Genomic DNA, 12,651 nt, shown 5'->3' with positions numbered 1-12,651 from the left:
CCCACAGACTGAAAGGTCAGGAGTTCAGTTCCCGGTCAGGACACATGCCTGGGTGGCAGGTTCAGACCCTGGTTGGGATGCATGCAAGAGGCAACTGATCCATGTTTCTCTCTCACATAGATGTTTCTGTCATCCCCTCTTTCTCCCTCTCTTCCCCTTTCTCTGAATCAATAAAAAAAAGGAAGGAAGGAAGGAAATAACAGTCACAAAGCCTTACAGATTAGGGTTGCACATTGGCAGTCATAGGCCAAACGCTGGGTATAACTACATTTATGTCAAAACATTACACAGTGCTTAAAAAAACTATACATTAAAATATTGATTTCTGTCTCTCAATCGGAAATCTGGCAACCATGGGCTTATATATATGCACAGCAGCAGCCAAGTGTAGTGGTTTTCCTTCTGAGCCTCCACCACGCTGTTTTACTGCCTGGCAGAGTCACAGCATTACGTTATCTGCCCAGCCTCTCTGAATGTTGGGGACTGACACTACTGTTACAGATGACGTGCTCCAATCCTTTGCTTACAGAAGAAGAAAGGGACTCAAGGGAGTGAAGATGTCCAAGCTAACATGGCAAGTAGTGTCAGGGTCTCGTTAGAACCAGAACTAAGTCGCGTCCTCAGCCCTGTTACTTGTGTGCTCTGCAGCAAGCACGACATCGTACCAGGGGCTTTGGAGAGGGCAGAGAGGTGGCTCTGTAGCCAGGCCCCTGCACAGGTGAAGCGGTGTGAGAACATGACTGTTTCCTCTTGTAGTGGACTATGCTGTGGAGCAGGCTCACCAGGGCGTGTTCTTCAACCAAGGCCAGTGCTGCACTGCGGGGTCTCGCATCTTTGTGGAGGAGTCCATCTACGAGGAGTTTGTGAGAAGAAGTGTGGAGCGGGCCAAGAGACGCATAGTGGGGAGTCCCTTTGACCCCACCACTGAGCAGGGACCTCAGGTAGAGAAATCACAGACATTTCCTCTCTTTACTCAATCCTTGGTGAGCACAGAAAGTAGACACTCAAGTGGGACCCAGCAAAGCACCATCGTTCTTTTTCCCACTGCCTTGCTTCTCTACCTCGTCTTCAGGGCTAGAAGCGTAGCCAGTGAGGCATTGCTTACATCTTACGATTCTTTTTCCATTTCTAAATTTTATTTCTGAAAAACTAAAGGATTAGGGTTACCTTAGGATACTCTGAATTTGGGGGTAAGTTGGAGTCTCTCTGCTCAAAACAAAGACCTAGTCATGACAGGGTGGATCTTGACATTAGCGGCCAGGCGCAACGGCAACCACTGGGCCTCAAACATCCCTGCGGACACCACGGTCAGGGAGGTGGGACGTCTCACCCGCAGAAGCCAGGCATCCTTTTTCCAGCTGCAGAGGATTCCCTCCACCAGCCCCGGCCGCCTGGGAGACCATTTGGAGACTGCGAACGTGTAGGCCAGGAAGGGCTGTGTTCCTTCCCTGTGCTGTATGGTTGTCCCCTGCTCAGTGCTCCGTGCACTGTGGTGGGGTGGGGAGGCCACGAAAGTGCCCTCAGCCTGCGCTCTTCGGTGCTGCAGGTTCTCCACAGTCATCGGCATATTTCCAGAAGGCGTTCTGGTTTTAAACTGTAGAGAGAATCTGAGACTCTGAGAATGTTTAAAGGAATAAGTGAACCAGATCTCATCTGGATCCCTAGAGCCTGGGTTTTTCTAATAAGAAACAACTCTCCCTAAGTTTGGGGGCCATATGAGAGAAGATTGGCATTCTTGCTGAGCATTTCAAAGTCAGGCGAATGTAAGTTTTTATATTATTTACCATAATAATTGAGTGATAAACCTATAACTTTTGGAAAGAAGACCGACCTTATTTTATGGAGTAGAAAGCTAGCCCTCACTCTTTAAACTCCACCCTCTCCTCTAAAGATGTAATAGTTCCATTAAAAACCTGCCGCAGCGGGATCTGACGTGTGGCGCCAGGTAAAGCGGTGAGTGTTCGCTCAGCCACTGCTTTCATCCTGTTAGCGCCAGTTCAACTTGGAAACCCTTCATTTGGCTGTAGAGGTCAGGTTTCCCCCACACAGAGAATAATCAGGTCACCAGTGTCCATCATTTAGAAATGCTTAAATCTTAAACTGGTATTTTTCACTTAGAGAACTGTTCATTTATTGGAATTCTTGATATATTAGTTTGAAACATACGGAATTGCCATTTTTCATGGATCAAAAATATTTAAGTATTTCATATGATTTGCCTAGGTATGATGAAGCGTTGAAAAAAGTCAATGATTCTTGAGAACATGCTTATTTCCTTTTTCATAGAAGGTTTTACTTGGAGTCATTAGACAATTTTTTCTATAGATTGATAAGAAACAGTACAACAAGATCCTGGAACTCATCCAGAGCGGCGTGGCTGAGGGCGCCAAGCTGGAATGCGGCGGCAAAGGGCTGGGGCGGAAAGGGTTTTTCATCGAACCCACGGTGTTCTCCGACGTCACTGATGACATGCGCATTGCCAAGGAGGAGGTATCACACACAGGATTCTAACAAAAGCCACATTTTCTTGGGATGGTTTTCGGGGCATTTCTAGTAAATGATATCACAGTTAAAGTGATTTCTATTTTGTGTACATTGTACTATAGCTATAAACATGGCTATGAAAAACTTTGTTTCAAGAAAAAAGTTAAAAAGGAAGGAAAGCTAGGCGATGTGCTGTCTGATTGCAATTGTTATTAGCCAACAGAACCATCAGAATAGGCAGTGGGTGGGTCACCGGGCTGTTAGCGGGGACAGAAAAATCGTGCTGGCATCTGCACGTTCGTGCAGGAGGGGGCGGTGCCCATGAGCCTGCAGCAGGAGTCGTCCGTCCTTCCTGTCCTGCCCGGGGCTCCTGGACTCGCAGTGCAGCGCACCCAGTGGAATGAATGGATGCTTGGGAGGTTGGGCTGTGGGGGTATTAAACAAACTCAAAGGATAGGCTCCCATGTAATCCTATTCTGGGAAAATTTGGGATATTTGACAGTTCTGTGCTCCTAAACTTAAACATTATTTACATAAGAAAGGCAGAGAACACGTGCTTTGAAATGTGGAAAGCAGGTGAAGGAATGGCAAAGTGACCATGTTGGATCAAACTACTTTGTTACAGATCTTCGGCCCCGTTCAGGAAATTCTGAGGTTTAAGACTATGGATGAAGTTATCGAAAGAGCCAATAACTCCGACTTTGGACTCGTGGCCGCTGTCTTCACCAATGACATCAACAAGGCCCTCACAGTGTCGTCTGCGATGCAGGCTGGGACTGTTTGGTAAGATCAGTCTGTGCCATTGTTCTGGTCATGACACATTCCAGTGGTGGTGTATGGGCCTCATAATTCTCCAGAGCCTGGGGGAAATACACACATTTCCTCTGGGAGGCCAGGGAGGACCGAAAGCAACCAGACTCCACCCCGAGGGGCGATGCAGTCTTTACTAGCCAGTTGAGGAAATCAAAGGAAATCTTAAATTATAAACTTTTCATCTGGAAAGAAAAGAAATAAAACTACAACTTAAAATACCTTTGGGATTTCATGCCTGTGGGATTATTTCTGTGCAAGCAGAATTCACACTAACAGTAGTACTGTTTTCATCTTTCAGGATCAACTGTTATAATGCCTTAAATGCCCAGAGCCCCTTTGGGGGATTCAAGATGTCTGGAAATGGAAGAGAAATGTAAGTGTCCAAAGTTGCTGGTGAAACACGGATTGTGAGTAGTAGCACAAAGGAGTACTTTCATTCTCTTACTCATTCATTCATTCAACAAACATTTGGTTGAACATACACCATTGTAAGCTAAGCACTGTGCCGCACGATACAAAGATGAACAACAAACATAATTTTCTTACTTAGGTGGCAGTGGAGAACAATTAATGTACCAATAATTCCATATAATAAGGGCTGCTAGAGAAGTATGTCAAACATCTTGTAAGTAAAGAGGCAAAACCAATTAATTTTGCCTGATGGGGTCAGAGAAGACTTCACAGAGAAAATAACATACCAGGTTTTTAGCAGCAGGCACTCCAGGCAGAGAGAATAGCAAGAACAAAGGCGTGAAGGAACAAGTGTAGAATAGGCAGGAACAAAAGAGAGTTTGGTGTGCTTAACACACAGGTCACCAACTGCCAGCCCAGGGACAAAGCCGGCCTGCAGAAATGTTATGTTCTGACTCACATTTAAAAATCTTTACTTGACATTCAAAAATGAGGAGGCTCTGAATAAAACCCAGATCCCTTGCTATTTTCATCCCCCTATAGCAGACCTGCTGCTGTGTGAGCTCTGCAGTTCGTCTTTTCCCCACCCTTCCTGTTGGTTTTGGGACCTCAGTGTTGGTTGTCATTCATTTACACATACGTGATTCACTCACCTAGGTCACTTGCTTAGCACTTACAGGTTCTTTGAATCTGAGAATGCAGCATTAGGTCATAGGATGAATGAGGGGTTTAAACCCAATATCAAAAGGCTTTAAGGGGCATTCTGTGGGAGCTGAGGAGACCCCAGAGGTTTTACGGCCAAGATTTCTGGCATCTAGAGGATGTTTTGGCAGAGATTATAGGAGGAAGACCCACTAGAAGGAATTTGCAATAACGATAATGATACCATTAATTAAATGCCTGATGTGTGTTTTGCTTTATGCTAACTTCTCTCCTTACATTGTCTGATTTGATTTTCGCAATGATACTAGAGGATAAATACTTACCTTTATATCACACATAGTGCAGAGGAAGACCTAAGGGTTAAAAGGGTTCCGTAGTTTGCCTAAGCCATGCAGCCTGTAAGTGGCAGATCTGTGATTCTAACCTAGGTTTCAGTGGCTCCAAATGCACTTGGTTCCCATAATGCCCAACCAAGGAAGCATGGGGGCCACGCATAAGGATGCTACAGGGACAGGATCGGGAAGGGTCCTGCGATGTTAAGGGCCTGAAAAATGGGACTGTGGCAGAGGAAATCCAAACTCAAGAGGGACTTTATTTTCAGGCTTCATGTATAAATGGATTTTTTGAGTGGCACTCAAAAGATTAATGATAGCCGGGGTCTTCCTGAGCTGACACCCACCTGCCCAATCCCTAAAAATCTTTTTTTTCTTTATTTTGAAAGGAGCTGGATCTATGTTTTCTAAATCCTGTGACTCACAAAAGGAAACATATTTCATGCCCTTTTCTTCTGCCATTACTGAATGCATTTTTTTTTAGAGCAAATGCTTAGTTTACAATCAATCTGCTAAGAAGTCTTGAGCATATGCTGTGTGGAAAGCATGATGCTTGGTCTGTGGGGGAATGTCAGCTTGTTTAGATACTTCACATGTTGTTGGGTAAGTAAAATATACAACATTGAAAGAATCACGAAAATCCCAAGAAAGACCACTAAGTGATAGAGAAGTTCGAGAATGGGAGAGGTCACTGTGAGCTGGAGAAGTCCAGGAAGCCTTGAGATACGATCTCATGTAGGGATTAGAATTGGCCTTTAAAAGACAGGAACATTTAGGTAGCTGGAGAGAGGGAAATGGTTTTTCAGGGTTGGTGGGCAGAGCAAGATGGCAGTGTGGGAGGAGTGAGCAAAGGCATTGTGGGAGAAATAAGTGTAGTTTCGGAGGGAAACCCATGCAGTGAACCCATAAGACTAACACAGAGGGTTTACATACTTTGGGTACTTTAGCTGGTCATTTCTAGCCTCTAGCCATTAAACCATACAGTGAGAGTAGCTTTGGGGCAAAGAGAAGAATTTCTAGAATCACACTGCTCAGATGTGCATCCTGATTGTAACCTTAGTACCTGTGCAGCTTTGGGCAAATTACTTAACCTCACTAAACCTCAGTTTCCTTATCTATAAAATGGGAGTAATTATAGTACCTACCCCAAAGGGCTGTTGTGAGGGTTAAATGTTAGAGTTAAGTGTGCAAACATCCCACAGAGCGTCTGGCAGGCCTTCAGGAAATGTTAGTGCATCATCATCACTGGTCAAGCACTGTAGATGAGTGTGAGGTAGGTGATCCTCCTTTCTCTTAACAAACATGCTACTTTGGAAGTATGGCAGAATTTTTCCAGATTCCAGCTTGTGTCACCAACTTCTGTTCTGTCTCTGGTAATGCCAGGGAGGAGCTGCTCTCGCTTGAACCCCTGCTTTTGCCCTTCAACACCTCTCACTCGCTTTACAGCCAGAACCAGTCTGGATCGTATTTGCTCAGTTACCGGTATTCCTCAGCTTTTGTAAAGTCTTCCTATACTCCAGGTATCTCTTCTTAACTCGCACACGGCCTTACTTTTCTTCCACTTGTCACGTTGCATTCACCTTGTCATTTCATTTCCTGCCACTGTGTTTGTGCTCCACTGGTCTCTGGGCCGGAGCAAGCACTGGTTCTGGGACTGCTGCTCACATCAACTTCCCTGTTACAGACCACTAACAGGATGAATCATGGGCATAAAATATACTCGTAATAGGTAAGTGTTGGTTGATGGCTCCTAGCCCCAGGCTTGCCCTGGTCCTTCATCGCGGTCAAGCCTCCTGCCAGGATTCTGGCTGTGACATCGTCTAAGTCCAGCCTGTGCCTATAGAAACATTGCCCTTGTCTAGGAGGATGGTCAAGGAGACAGTTTGGCTGTGTCAAAACCACCCAGAACAGTGGCCCAAGATATTGAAGAACAGCCTCTTGGCTTGTCTTGTAGGTGCTATAGTGATTTGGCCTTCCCAGGGCAGTTAAAAAATAATTAGGAAACAGAGGCTCACTTCATCTTGTCTAAGTTGTATGCTTCTTTGTCCTCACTTGCCCCCAAACGTGTTTTCTCTTCCTTAACTAACCTGGAGTGGCAGAAAACGCTTCATATAAAGAACCTGCCTTGTCGTGGCCCCCACTCCTCTTTCTCATTTAATACAATCCTAGAAACTCCCCTTAACCCAGCACGTAGAAGGAATTGTTTCTCTCATGGCCTACAGACTCCGTGTAGCTTTGGTCCCTGACATCTCCTCGCCCACCTCTTAAGCGGAACAGGGACAGGAAATAGCACCTTCTGGAAACAAGCTCCACAGAGGGTTGGGGAGCCTCTGAGTTCCCCCCAACAGACAGCTGTGGAGATGGCTGCCCTCTACAGGTTGCCCGATGGGCTGGCTTCCAACTCCCAGAGTCAGAGACCTGGGCTGCGTTTCTCTCAGTTCTACCTGTTCAGCTAATTCCATCTGTTTCACTTGTCCCCTCCTTTTCCTTCCTCATTTAGGCTCCCCTGAGCCCAAACTATAAAATATATGTGTCTCAATCAAGGGAATAGAAAGAAAGCTGTCAACCCCAGCATTTCAAAACGAAGGACACAAGCTTTGAAGATGAGAAGCATTATTAGGATACTCTAAATCAGGGCATCTCAAGTTCACGGGTGTGCACGCCTATGTGCTCGTGCGTAGTACGCGTTGCCCAGAAAGTCCCCTGCAGTCTGGGGGAGGGGTTGCTAAGTGTGCCTATCTGGGGACCCACTCTCAGAGATTCTGATTTAGCAGGTCTGGGCTAGGGCCCAGGATCTGCATTTTTTAACGTCTCTGGAATCTTTCTGATGCAGGTGGTCTGGGGACCCTGCTCTGAGAAATGCTGCTGTGAGCCAAAGAAAAAGGCGGGGAAACACACACCCTAAGCAGAAATCCCCATTTGTTTGTTAAGTGAGTGTGACTGATTTCCTTAAACGGCTGGCTGAGAGACACCACAGTCTAACACCTTACCTTATTTGTAGGTAAGCCAGATTTGGGTCATTTAGGGAGTATAACTTGGCCTGGCTGAGAAACACAAATGCAGGCTTCTAAGTGCTGTATCCAGCTATGAAGGTGACCACACAAAGACATTGGGACGCCTTAATAATAATATATCTGCCTTTTAGGTGGTAGTGGAGTTCCTTTTTGTGGAACTGGATGTACTATAGAATTTAATTGGATTAACTAGAATTTAAGTAGATTTGAGAGAAAAGCCCTGGAGTGAGATGGCAAACTAGCTGAAGCCCAAACTTCAGGCCCTCAGAGACCTCCCCGTGGTGTTTCTCAAAGGCCGGGCCGACAGCACCTGTGTCACAATCTCATGGGTTCCTCCCGGACCTAGCAAAACCGAATCTTTGATGGGGTGTTCAGGAGTCTACACCTGAAGCGAGCTTCATGGGTGATACTTAGGTATGCTGAAGTTCAGGAATACTGCCTGGGAGGTGAGGGGGTACCAAGAGGATGGGGGTGACGTCGTTGGAGTCAGCCCGGTGTGCCACTCCTGTCTGCTGACCCCCAGCTCCCGTGTTCTTTCTGCTCTGTGTTCATTGCTCTAGGACCTCTCACTGGCTTTCTCTGATGCCCTGGGTCCTTGGGCAGTGTTTTTTTCTGTGGCGCATTTGAGCCCACTCCTGTCTCACCCAGAGCGGGCCACGTGCAGACAGTGGTGGCAGATGGCTGCCTGGGACCCCTCTGGGAGCACCTCCAGCCCAGCAGGATTCCCCTTGCTTTGCGCACCCAAAGATGGCAGGATCCAACAGTCACACTTAGAAGTGACCCTGCCTGCTTTTTGTGGACTCCTGTCTGCTTTCTGTAGACTTCTGACCCCGTAGACTCCTTACACTTGTCACAACCTAGCCAGAGATCTGAGCAGGAGGAAGGTGGTTCAGGGACTGCCCCAAGTGTGAGCACAAGCCAGGAAACAAGGGAGTAACTCCTCTTCAAACAGGAGGCAGATGATATCCGTGATGAAGAGACACGTTCAGAATTGCCCAAGGGCAGGAAAAAGTGCAGAGAGAGCCAGAGCTGAGCCAGTAATAGAGACTCGGAGCCTGAATAGAGCTAATGAGGAAACCGAATACCAAGTGAGGTAATCCCAAGTTCATTCCTCTCATTCCTGTAAACAAAGTGGCCAATGCAGATGAAAGAGCAGCACGCTTGTCCCAGTCTCTCCTTGGCTACCCTCTGATGTCCTGGCAGCAGCGGGCATGTCAACTCAGGTGCCCTTGGTGCTCAGAGGACCTGCTGGCAAAGGACTGGAGCCTTGTGCAGGGATGCGAGGGTTCCTGGAAGAAAGCAGAAGGAATCCTTTACACAGGCCTGTGCCACAAAGCCCAGTGCCAGTAACTCCCTATCCTTTATACAGGACTGTTTTTTAAAGACGCCTTTCTTAATCCTTTCTTATTCAAAAACATCTCTAAGTGCTTTTTTACTACGTTTTTCCTAGCAGAGATGGTATGTCAACAGGGCAGAACTAAGGAAGCTGGGATGGGAAGAAGATTCTCCCCTTTCCTCCCTTGCAAGTTATCAAGTGCCCTCTGTGAGCCTGACTCCTCAGGCCTTGCCCGAGGTGTGGCGGAGGGCAGAAAGTGTGGGCAGTGAGATACAAGTCCACGGGATGGCCAGGCAGCCCCCGGCGTGACAGGCGGTGGTAGAGGTGGGTCCACAGCGCTCTGCGAACACAGAGAAGGGGGAGCTGCTTCAGGAAAAGCTTCACAAAGGTGTGACTTTACAAAGACTAGACCGGGAAATAAATTCAAGTATTTTAAAGAAAAAATAGGACACAATTTTACAGTGAAGTAGAGAAAAGTAAAAAAAGCAATTAAAGACAGGTAAAAATGAGTGGGTCTAGAGAAGAAAAGTGGAGAAAAAGAGCATCGTAGCCACAAGGCTTTAGTGCATCCCACATCCTCAGTGCAGTGGTTGGAAAATGCCCTGAGATGTCCAGAGGGCCGGGAAGGGCTGCCCCAGTCGCCTGTGGCCACCTAGACAGGTGAGCCGGCTCCCCAGCCCCTCTGTCTCAGCCCAGCCACCTCCTCAGAGGCTGGGACCAATTATTTAGTGTCTCCTTTGCCCAACCCAGAACAGTGCCGTCCCATAGCAATAGCTCAGTTATGTTTGTTTACCAAATGAATGACAATCCTTGATCTATAAGCAAGATCCTAGAGGCCTCTGTGAGCCAGGAAGGGAAGTGGCCAGAGGAGAGTCTGGGGTGGGGGTGGGGAGGGCAGATTACGAGCACTTGCCAATTCTTTTTTCATCAGTTATTTTGATGACCACGAGGGCTGTGGACAGTTGTTTATTCAGGATTGTTTTTAAGTCATTTCAGGTGATTTGTGCTCTTCTGAGGTAGGCCTTTCAGTGCTCATTTTCGTTTATTAAATCTAAGGACCAATGAGAAGGAATTTCAAATCCCAAAGCGAGAGCCCGTAGCCTGGGCGTCTCACGGTTTTCTCTGAGTGGACCAGCTCTCCGGAAGAGCGGCAGAGCACAAGCGCGTCCCGTCCCGGGTGTCCAGGGGCAGGACAGGGTTTGTGAAGAGGAGAGCACACGTGGCCCTGAGGACCCAGTGCGTCTGGGGTGAGGACTCAGCCCAGTGTTCGAGGCCTGGGTTGGCTGCTCACTGCGGCGTCACTCAGGAGCACGGCCAGGGTCTCTGGGTGACCGCGGCCTAGGCAAACCTCCACGCCTGTTTCTCTGAGTAGGTGGGGATTGTGGCCTTTCTGTGCAACATTGTGAAGAAGAATCTTCCTTTCTGTTCAAGAAACAGTGACTGCTCATAAGATAACAGCTTTTCCAGCCCCTCACATGAAGGCTGGGCTTCCATTAGGGATTCTTACATGAGCCCACAGGACCTGCACCTTCTCGGGACTCGTACCATCGCTCAGGTTGGACCGCTCGGGCCTCTGGTGTCTGACACTGCCCGTTTCTGCTTTTCAGGGGAGAATTCGGTTTGCGAGAGTACTCCGAAGTTAAGACTGTGACAGTAAAGATCCCCCAGAAGAATTCCTAAGAAGGCCAAGAAGGAAGGTGAAGGCCTGCCTGCACGACCCTCCCTCTCTGCTTTCCCTGTGGGGCCCAGCTCTCAGGAATCCAAAGTTGTTACTCAGTCTTTATTTAAAGATTCAGATGATGACACGTAGGCCAGGCCAGTCACTGCATAGCTAAAGCCAACCAGTGGGCACAGTTTCTTGGCACTCTGTAAGGGATGACCTTGTTGACACAGAATATTGGGATGAAGGTGAGGGGTAAGGCACATCCAGTACTCTTTCTGCAGAGGCGGTGAATAAGAGAGTTGTATTATCTGATGCCTTTTGTCACAGAAAACTTTTCTCTGAGGAGAGGTAGCCTTTCCATTGTCTTCATTTCCCCCGTCCAGGCTTTCCCTTCTCATCCCCTGCTCTCCCAAGGAGACCTTAGCTGAGCTCATTCGGGGCAGATGTTTGGGCCGGGAACAATTTTCCAAGGTTTTGCAGCCAAATTACCGTTTCATGTTATCCATTTCTTCAAAGCAAAACATGAAATGGTTTTAGTTAGATCCAGGCCAGACTGAAAATGCCAGAAGCTGGTACACTGCAGATATACTAGGAAGTAACTTAAGAACTTGGGATACTCCAGACCCAGTCTGGTTTTCTTACATCCATAAATAATACGAGTGAAAGAGCAGGAAGATGGAGCTACAGAGATCATGCGTAGTTCACAGCTTCCAAGTTCGCTGCATGTTTTGGAGGTGTGTGCATGTGCGCACACACAGGCATTTATTCCTTCCTGGTTGGTCCAGAGTAAGTCAGGGAGTGGGTTGTTTTTATAGACTAATAAGATCTTCTCCAAAGCTTACCTTTAAAATCAACCAAAAACCAATCTGAGTAAGCTTGAGAATTTGGAAAAAGGTAATGCTGTGTGCCTTGCAGAAGTAATTTTGTTTCCAATACTGTTTGACAATTTGTAACTAAGTGAATTATCTCCGCAGTTGGATCTACAGCTTCATTTGGCCTATCATACCTTAAAATGCCCTAGTTCCACTGGCAGTAACTTTGGAAAATCTGGCCAAGCCCGAAGGTTTTCATTTCCATTTGCATAGTTCTAGTGTGCCACAATTGCCACACATGCCAGGGCTGCTCTGCCACATGCGGTGGCTCCTCGGCACACCTGTTTTGCCTCCGCCCTCCCGAGGGGAGGTGACAAGCAGGCTGGCTCCCTTTCCTCCCTGCCACACACCCCTCTTCTTTCCATTGAACCCCTAGTGTGATGCGAGCAGTGTCGGCTGCCTTTCCCTCCTCCCTCTATCCAGCTGCCGAATCCAATCTGGTCTCTAACCAAAATGAAGATCATTTATTTAAAAGTGCCAAACCTAACCTAAAGTGTATGGAAGATGGGCAACACGTATATAGCCTTCTGTATTTAACTGTTTTCTGCCTTCTAACCATACCGGTTGTCTGTCTCTAACCTTTGTCTATTCACGACGGTTTGAAGGAGTCTCCACTCGCTGTTCCTTACAGATGACAGTGCGGTCAGTGGTGCGATGCCTCGAGAGAGGCCACGTTCCTGAATTTCCCATGTGAATGTCATGCTCTCCCCTTATAGCGTGTGTCCACGTGAGCAAACCCATTAACCAGCTAGTTACCTTCGAACCGCAAGATAGAATGTGAAAATGAAGATTTATTTCTTTTAATTTACTTAAAAAGAAACCTCTGTGCTAGCAATAAAGCATTTATATTGTGTACTCCTCGGGACCGTTCGGCTGTGTTTCTAAGTCTTTGCGTCATACCAAGCACACCTGAGCCCTTCCTGAGTGCTGGGTTTGCAGCTGTGCTGCCCTCTCTGGTGAGCGAGCACAAGCCCTGGAGGGTGTTTTTACAGAGCGCAGTAAGGCGGGCAAGACCCTTATTTTCTGACACCATTTAAAAACTGTGCATACAGTTTTATAACCA

At 47.2% G+C, this 12,651-nt stretch overlaps 1 protein-coding gene across 1 annotated transcript in view; it reads left to right on the top strand.

Annotated features, from left to right (window-relative positions):
• Positions 1–12,445, top strand: part of ALDH1A2 (aldehyde dehydrogenase 1 family member A2) — a 100,328-nt gene extending 87,883 nt beyond the window's left edge. Inside the window, exons 9-13 of the mRNA XM_024567718.4 lie at positions 757–941; positions 2,326–2,490; positions 3,110–3,267; positions 3,596–3,670; positions 10,661–12,445. Of these exons, the coding sequence (XP_024423486.1) occupies positions 757–941; positions 2,326–2,490; positions 3,110–3,267; positions 3,596–3,670; positions 10,661–10,733 (656 nt within the window). The 3' untranslated portion in view covers positions 10,734–12,445. The remainder of the gene's footprint in view (positions 1–756; positions 942–2,325; positions 2,491–3,109; positions 3,268–3,595; positions 3,671–10,660) is intronic.
• The last annotated feature ends 206 nt before the right edge of the window (positions 12,446–12,651 follow it).

Source organism: Desmodus rotundus, chromosome 7, assembly GCF_022682495.2.
Source record: "Desmodus rotundus isolate HL8 chromosome 7, HLdesRot8A.1, whole genome shotgun sequence".
NCBI lineage: Eukaryota > Metazoa > Chordata > Mammalia > Chiroptera > Phyllostomidae > Desmodus > Desmodus rotundus.
The sequence above is the reverse complement of the archived record's forward strand: the minus strand, read 5'-3'. Positions and strand labels throughout refer to the sequence as shown.